At 40.5% G+C, this 8,928-nt stretch overlaps 1 protein-coding gene across 1 annotated transcript in view; it reads right to left on the bottom strand.

The window, feature by feature from the left end:
- Positions 1-57: 57 nt before the first annotated feature.
- The window catches only part of SACM1L (SAC1 like phosphatidylinositide phosphatase), a 30,701-nt gene continuing 21,830 nt past the window's right edge, over positions 58-8,928 (bottom strand). Inside the window, exons 13-20 of the mRNA XM_071561375.1 lie at positions 7,431-7,529; positions 4,805-4,943; positions 4,509-4,578; positions 4,350-4,422; positions 3,801-3,894; positions 3,624-3,716; positions 2,881-2,938; positions 58-2,080 (exon numbers count right to left, since the gene is read on the bottom strand). Coding sequence (XP_071417476.1) covers positions 1,944-2,080; positions 2,881-2,938; positions 3,624-3,716; positions 3,801-3,894; positions 4,350-4,422; positions 4,509-4,578; positions 4,805-4,943; positions 7,431-7,529 — 763 coding nt within the window. The 3' untranslated portion in view covers positions 58-1,943. The remainder of the gene's footprint in view (positions 2,081-2,880; positions 2,939-3,623; positions 3,717-3,800; positions 3,895-4,349; positions 4,423-4,508; positions 4,579-4,804; positions 4,944-7,430; positions 7,530-8,928) is intronic.

Below are 8,928 nucleotides of genomic sequence, written 5' to 3'. Positions count from 1 at the left end.
GGAGCACTTTAGGAACAGTCTAATCCAATGCACAAAATGCACCACGGACAGCACATCTAGAAAAGCTGAACATTTTATTGTCATTTAGGAGTACACCATTTGTGATCTTAGAAATACAGACTCTTTGCAAAGCACCGAAATACAGGTACCTTCCAGCTCCTAAAACCTGCCTTATTCTGTCTTACAAACCTTTTATATCAGCAATTCAAGTTTGGTCTTTGCTGCAACAAGTTCTTCACCAAAGATGCAAGGTGTTTCAAACTCCATCTGCCAGCGAGCCATCAGAACCACTACCTTCAAATGCTGAGTCTGTGGTGTTCTTGTACTTCGTGCCCATGAGAGAGTTCACCTTTGAAAATCTTAAGTTAGAGGATTTTCCAGTTAACCACCAACTGGTATTTCCATTACAGCATCTAGAAGCAAACAGATACTTTGCAAGTACTAGTGCTCATGAACAGGTCTGTTTACACAAAACCCAGAGAGGCCTCCAGAGACATTCAAGGTTAAATGAACAGTTGCAAAAAAAAAAAAAAAATCTCTGTACATATTTTCAGTCATAACACAAGGGAACACTGGAGTGTCAGTGTTCTGTGTTCTAGCTCCAATAGTGACAACTGTGCTAGTCCTAGTAGTATTCTACATGTTTCTCCCTTCCCCCCATTTAAATTTTACACTCGCACTCTGAATATACAGCTGTACTTACAGGAAATATTAAACAATGCACAGCGCCTTAAGCAAGTTCCATGTCTGGTTTTGAACAAACCATACAAAATAAGTGACAAAATAGTTTAAAATTGGTCCTTATTTTTATATAGCTTGGAAGCACTAAATTTAAAGACACACATTAACCAGCACGCATCAGTTGGTAGCTCTTTTTTTTTTTCCTCCTTTTTTTTTTTAAGAGTGTTACAGTATCATGCATGAAAAGCAAGCTGCTGCTCCCAAGTGCAAACATGGGGTTAGACTTAACACTTTCTCCTCAGGCTGTTATTCCTTCCTTGACAAATTATTTCAACAGAACCAAGGACAGAGGCAACTGACTAGCAAAACAACATAAAGTTCACACCTTTTATGTTGTGACCCATTCTTAAAAGTAATGGAATACTTTGGAACTTTAGCATAAGGAAGGTTTAATAAACACTGCAAAGGACTTTTACATTCTTTGATTTTGTTTACATCTTTAGAAAGAAAGTTCTATACTTTAACTGGCTAACTACTGAATGTTTATATGGAGACCGTAGTATTGAAACAGTGCAAGACATTTGCAACTTCAGGAACATCCGATGACACTGCCCTTTCACCCGAACAATGATTAGCAGAATATTGCATCAGTTCTAGATAAACAAGACAGGACAAAAACCTCATTTTAGAACAGCATTAGAATTCCAAAAATCTTCTGTATTTAGTGAAAAGAATCCACACACAAATATGCACGAAGGACTCCTTAACGTGGACTATCACAACAAATGTAATCCAGCTGTAAGTCTGGACCTAGACTTTTTGTTGGTATGAAGCCATATTTGCTCAGAGACCACTATCAGTTGCTCCAGTATTAATGCTTCACCTTCTGGGTACCCTGACACATGAACAGCATCAGAGCTCTCTTCTGTCAAGACCAAAGAACCAGCTGAAACAGCCCCCCTGGACCACGAGCGTAAGCAGAGCTCTCCAGACACCAAAAAGCTGGCTCTTGTCTTTGCATTACCCAGTAAGGGCTGAGCCCTGTTCACTAATGCAATATTCCAAGGACCATTGCAATCAAGACTGTCCAGTCAGGTCTCAGTTGAAAGCTCCCACCACCACAGGACATGGTTTCCTGACCCCCCCACTGCCAAGGAAGAATGTCCAAGAGAGCATTGCTTGGTGTGGAAAGCAGGTCAGTAGAGACTCCAAGTGTGGCCTGAGGAATCCTCAGTACCAAGCCGCTTTCCACACACACAAATTCAGTCCATCTTCTCTTTCTGGACCAGCTTGGGTGCATCTACAAAATCCTTGCCATTGTAAAGGATGATAGCAAAAGTTCCAAAGCTTGCACTTCCCCAGAAAAGCACATAGGCCAGTGTCTCAGTCCAAGTATCACCTGTGAAGAAGAGTCAGATAAACATTTTAGTTCACCATCCATAATTACCAGTTTTACTTTAGTCCAAAAGCAAAATATTTCAAGCCCTCCCTCAGAGATCTGCTCTCAAATGAAGTCAGAAGTTTTTCACAGGTCTTTCTATTTCCTTACCTAAGAAAACTGTGTTTGCCACACAGCTCTTGGAACACATCTACGAAAGTCAGTCAAGAACTCTACTGGCACTAAATGTTAGAAAATTGAAGAAAAAAGCAGAAGGCAAAAACCTTCACCACTCCCCCACAGATTTAGATTAAGGGACACCCATACAGGCTTATGCCTTTATCTGCCTGCTCTGAACTGCCCTTCTGCCCAAGATTACACAGCTGTTCCTCTGGGGATTCATCCAGCCTACAGTAAACCCAGATGTCTACTCAGGTGCAACTAAATCAGGGAACAATTAACTGACCCTTAAGTGACTTCTATATGAGTTCTAACATTTTCTACAGCACCTCATTTTCTTTCCTACATTACTGATTTAGTGCTAATCCCCAAACAGCTTTTAGAACGACTGAGAAGCAGGTTCACAGGAACTTCTGAGCTGGAAGGGACACACAAGGATCATTGAGTCCAACCCTTAAGTGAGTGGCCTGTACAGGGATCAAACCCACAACCTTGGTGTTACCTTACTAGGACCATGCACTGAACAACTGAGCCAACCTCAGGGTCAGCAGTTTTATACTGAACAGTTACTGGTAACCATTTACACAAAGTTCACACAGAAACAAGCCAGTTTTAGGGAATTAAACTCAATGGTGACTTACCAGCCATTAGCAAACAAATAATGCACATGGAGAAAGCAACCACCATAATAATAGGCAACTGAGGAAAGAGAAAAAGAATAATCATTTGATATAGTAGCACATTATTCCTTACTTTCCTTTAGGATGGGTTGTACTGCAAAGCTATTTACTTGCTTTGCAAGAAGTCCCTTTAATTATCAATTCACCCACTGTCAGGTACAAATAAAAGTTGGGATAGCTCCAAAATTTGGAAGTGTGTATTCAGTAACTACATTAAGAATTAAGACAGAACTTCAGTGCATTAGAAGAAAGATGAAGGTTTGTGTTTTGCTTAAAAAAATACACCAGCTACTCGTGAAACCCATTATGTCCCCAAATCCCACTTCACAGAACAGAAAGGTGAGGGTGAAGAAAAAGGATTTTTTTGTGTTACTGTCTACACTTCTGCATGAAGTGTGAGGAAAGATCTTCACAAAATTCTTCTGCAGAAGGAAACAGCCACTGATGGTGACCAGTAGAATGTCCCTCTCTGCACTCGGTGAAGACTTTAAAAAAAACAAGCAGCAGCTTTTCCAATACCTCAGGGACACTCGATTTTCTGTCAAGGGAACAGTCTGGGTTTAATCCTAACCAGGCATCACAGAAACATTACTAAATTATAGGGATGTTTTATGACTAAATAGACAAGTCCTACTTAGTCATGTGGAACAAGTGACTACATGGTTGTGTGTGTTTCTCCAGTCTCAAACAGTCTCCATACTCACAGCCAAGAACTTCCAATCTTTCTTGACATGCAGAGGACTAGCAGGTTCTACTTCATCCACTGAGTAATTTCCCAGAAAAAGATCAATCGCATCCTGGAAGAGAAAGGGAGGGCAAGAGTTCACATGCACTACAATGTTTTTCAGATACACTTCCCCACAGTTAAAAGCTTAACTTACTTGTCTAAATCCATCAGAAAAATTGTTTTTGTAGTAACGTATTAATGAGTTCCAGCCATCCATTATTAAGCCCCACTGAGTTCTCTTCCCAGTTCTGCAAATAGAAGTTGTGAAAAATATTTAAAACAGATTTATAAAGTCAGGAAGGTAATTTGAGATGTACAGTTTGTCATTATCCAAATGTGTGCCAGGTTAAATGAACACCTGCATGGAAATACGTTTATCTAGTGCTGCCTCTGCATTATTACCACACGTGCTTGTAACAAAGTTTGAAACCAAAATGACACTTGTCTCCATCACACAATAAAATGTGCCTCTCACAGCACACTTTGTTGGTTTCATTTTCACATAGCCTCTTCTCCTTTCATAAAAACACAGTGAATAATGGTGTTCTGCAGATTTTAGTCTGACATTTTACCAACTGAACCATTGCAAAACTCATTTATGGCCAAAGCCCCAGATTAATAACTTCCTCAGATATAAAGACTTGAAGACAATCCCAAACATGCCCAAAAGGCCAGGAAGCCTCTACAAGAAAGGCTGACTTACCTTGTGTAATCAGTCTTTAAGGCACCAGTTCCAGCATATTGTTTGGCACAAGCATTAGCATTATCAGCCCATGCTGTGAATAGAAGACATTGAGAAATATTGAGGAAGTTGTCCCCTGTTTGGAGAAAAGTCATTGTTTGACCTCTATGAACAGCCTACCATTTTTGTAGATTTTCTCAAAGTCTGCTTGCTCCTCAATCCTCTGTCCAACATGCAGAACACCCAGCCTCTGAAACAAAAGCATGTTGAGGCTCACTAGCAGTTTGCTAGAAAATTAGGTTTTGTTTTCAGAAAAAGCTGTATTTGTTAAACTAGAGTGGAGTCAATGCATTTCAAGTAAGCAGTACAGTAACTCCAGCATGCAAGCTCCTGCTGTAGTGCCAAAATTACACCTCTGTTCCAAATGGAAAGCCACTCTCCCCTTGCAGCTTATGAAACAAGACTGAAGTGTTTACCTGAAGCTGGGCCTGCAGAGATCGGCGTGCCAGCAAGCTCTGGATCACGTTAGTGCGATCCAGGCAGTCCATGCAGTTACTGCGGAATATTCCTTCCTGCTGAGTCACAATTTTGCCATCTGAATCCACTAGGAAATAACTAACACACAGAGTACAGGTCAGTATTTAGAGGTAACAGGCCATATAAACCACAAGATTCCAGCAGTAAATATCCTAACAGCCAAACTTAAGCATGTCATCAACTGTTCTTAGCTGTGTCTTTGAACTTTGATGCCTCCCGGAATTCTTCCCCTCCCGTGCTGAAAAATGACATGAATAGAGAACATTTAGGAATCTCAGGGCAGTATCCACTCTTACCACTGAGAAAGCCAAGCAGCAAATACTGGTTTATACCACTGGAAAGAGCAACTTCTTTTGCAAAAATCAGTGACTTACATTTTACTTTTTTCCCAGTTATTTTAGTGTCCCAGCTGCACAGAGATCATCATTACCAGGGTGTAACAGCATAAGTAAGCAAGTCTGAATACACCTGGCCATGAGGTTCAGTCCAGTCACCACTGCATAAAGACTCGTGTAAGCTGCCAGGCACTTCTTCCAGAAAGGTATTTGGATTTTTTAAGGCCACTACTGTCACATACTATTTTCTCCATTATGAGAACACCTGGGGGAACTGGATGTTCCCTCTTGCAACTGCAGATGCTTATTGTTACCTCTGCCTTTTTAATCCACTAAACCAGGTGTTTCCAGCAGTTGATAACAACCAGCTCATTTTAAATATGGAATTGCATCCAAGTATTCCAATACTGAGCTGGTAGAACAAATATGCCCATCTAGTTATCAGCTGGATGTGTGAATGGGACAGAAGTACAGTAGTTCTGCCACAGCAGGAAACTTCCACTTGTCTACAGACTTAGAGAGTGTATTCTACAGATTAAGGGACTCTAACATGTAATTATGAACTCTGAACATGGACTAGCATGTGATCCACTGTTACTGTAGGACATTTTAAGGTTATCAAGCCTAGAGGCATGCAGTCAACAATCAAGAGACTTAGAAGCACATGGATTCACTTTGATCAGCCTTGAGTTGTCTTTTAAGAGCCATTTTCATCATTCTTGAAGGACTAATGCTGTTAAACTGTGATTTACATTGTTGTATGATTAAAGCAGACAGTAATACCTGTGAAATTTTTCTTTTCCTCTTTCTCGCATTAAGCTTTGCCTCAAACTGGTATCAGAATAATAATAAATTATCTTATTAACCAGAAGTGTCTACTCAAGTCCTGCATCTCCTGTTGTTGCTCAAAAAGTTTTAAAAGCACCTCTCCAAACTTAGCTCTCTTTTCTGACAGATCATTCACAACTGGATTTAACCTGCAGAAAACAGTTTCTTACCTCCCCTGGGACTGCAGAACTATTTTCTAAGATCAGAACTCAAACTTTTCTGTCCCCTGTAAGCAATAGTCACCCCAGACAGAATAAAAAGGCAGCCTAATCTTGAAGAAGAGTCTTCAGTTTTGTATCTTGTTTTAGAGATGCATGACCTTTTCTTTTATCTATTTTTCTTCACTTCAGGGAAACCTGGTTATTTTCTAAGCCTGCAGTGGCAGGTGACAGTAAACAAGTTACAGGATTCTGTATTAATTCTATGAATAAAGGATTCTTACTGTGTAGGAAAAACCTACAATCTTATTTCTCTTTATTTTAAGCGCTCAAAGCCAATTTATCCTTCAGGTCTTCATGTGTCTTTAAGGCTTTTTTTTTGTGGTGGGCAGAGAGTATCCACTATCATCTAATTAACTCATACTAGTCCCATAGCTTTTATTTAAAGCAAGAGATTTCATTAACAAAACTCCTATTCTAGTCCACACCTCACCTTATTTTATTTTGTTAGGACAGACTATTCCACTGCCAGGTTTGAAATGTTTTAGCTGATCTGCTTTGTGCTTTAGGCTCAAGACTTCAGGATCAGGAAGGCAGCAATCAATCAAGAAAGCAGAACAAAGTGAAGGACTTTCCTTGCAATCTACATGTAGCAAAGACCAAGAAGTGTTTAAAAACAACACACTCGTGGGACTGAAGATTTAAATTGATTTGGACATTTTGTGTACTTTGTATGACTCAAGAAATGATAATTTGTTTCCCTGAGGGTTACTTATGTTAGCAAGGGCTGACAGTCAGTGCCAGTGCAAGGTTTGGTGCCACAGCAATGTGTGTCAGAGGAAACACTTTCAGAGGTGCCCCTGGAAGGAGCACTAAGTGACACTGTGTGGCAGAACAGTTTGCTGTCAACAACACACAGAATTACTCTTGGATTAAAAAAAAATCACTTAAGCAGAATTTTTAAACGGCTTCAGTGTGCAACTTTGTCTAATCTTTTACCCAGCCTTACACAGGCAGCTCAGGGTTGCCACACTTCTCAAACCACTTCACTGAGGCATAACAAGGGCTCTACAACTTACCCCCCACAGGGCCTCTGACCCTGCACATGCTACCAAGCAGGAGAGCAGATCTGAGAACACTAATCACACAAATGCATCTTCATGGAAGATCACAGGTCTGTCTCACTGTGCCCTAGTGCAAGACTGTAGAAACCAAGAGGAAGTGAAAGAGCTGCAGAGCCTTACCTAAATTCATCTTGCTGTTCTGCTAGTTGATCCATCAAAATTTGAAGTCGATCCCACCTCATCCGACTGCACTCCTTATGGAAGTCAAACGCTACATATCTGTTCAGAGAGAGAAGCCTCTTTGCAGATTACATATGTACTGCAGTAAAGGTTTCAGAAAACTCTACAGCAAAAGGTAGTGACAGAGGATTTGCAAAACTTTAGAGACTGCAAATGTACAGATTCTGTCAGTGCTTTGCAATCTTGCTGAAGCTGCACCCTCAGAGTGCACGGTGTCATCACCTGCAATTTACAATTCTTTACAAAATGCAGCTGAGTCTGGGGAAGCACATGTTCAGTTCCAAGTTACTCATTCTATGCTCTGGCTGCTGGTTTTCCTCCAGAAACTACAGAAGGGATATGAATCTTATTTCATCTCATTCCTTTTTCTCCCACCAGGATTCTCTTACCCTCCTCTCTTCCAAGGAGGAACTGCATTGGAACTTTAGTTCACTTTGAACTAGACACAGAGGTTGAAAGCAACATTCTTTCCTGGCATAATTCCCTTGAGAGTTCCCTTGATGGCTCTCTAGAAACCTGAGACAGGTTCTGTTTCAACAGCTAACCTATCTCTGTTGTAAGAAAATTAAACAGCTACTGACTTGGAACAAGATTTTAACAGCCAATTCCTTTTGGCAAGAAGTGCTCTAAATGAGCAATGCCTGATTAAACATTTGGATGTGTATGTTTGCTGTAACCTACAGGGCATTACATTCCTCCCCTCAAGCATTTATAATCCAAAAGGTGTTTTTTGACAAGATTCCAGGACTATTTGCATGAAGAAAGATGGTATATACACACAAACAAGTAGCTGAAGACAAGTTAGTTTGGAAGGTAAACACCATCCAAACCAATTAACAAGTACAGCAGATTTTAAAAGCAATAATAAAATGGGGCTGGCAAACACTGCTTTGGAACATACACACACCACCAGCAAACACACCCTGACATAATTTTACATCTTTGTTTCCACCAGATGACTTTATAGCACAGATGCACAAAATTCCACAAGGTCTGTACAGCTCAAGTCTCAACACCAGCTTAGCTGTGAAAGCCAGCAAAGAGTTGCTTTAGAAATGGTCTCTCTCAATAAAAATAAAGGGGCATATCCACAAACCAACAGCACACACAAACACACCCCTGAGGGTAGTAAAAGCAGCACAGAGAAGTGAAACAAGATCTATAACTATCCTGGAGAAAGCAGGAGTAGGAAATCATACAAGCAGAAAGAAGCTTGGAAAAAATCCAAAGCATTCCAGGCTTTAGAAGGGACTCTTGAATATAATCTGCAATCCCATAGTTAACACTGGACGGAAGTGAATCCATACTAAAATAGGATGCCTTTGCTTACAGGTGGGATTTTGCCCTTTGACATACATGAGTGATGATAACATGGTACAGTAATTTCAGTAATAAGGTAGAGGCAAGTGTCAGTGGGAGCTGGATGCCAGCCCTCCCT

The sequence above is a fragment of the Pithys albifrons genome, chromosome 7, assembly GCF_047495875.1.
Source record: "Pithys albifrons albifrons isolate INPA30051 chromosome 7, PitAlb_v1, whole genome shotgun sequence".
NCBI classification, from domain to species: Eukaryota; Metazoa; Chordata; class Aves; order Passeriformes; family Thamnophilidae; genus Pithys; species Pithys albifrons.
This window is presented reverse-complemented; position numbering and strand designations above follow the sequence as displayed.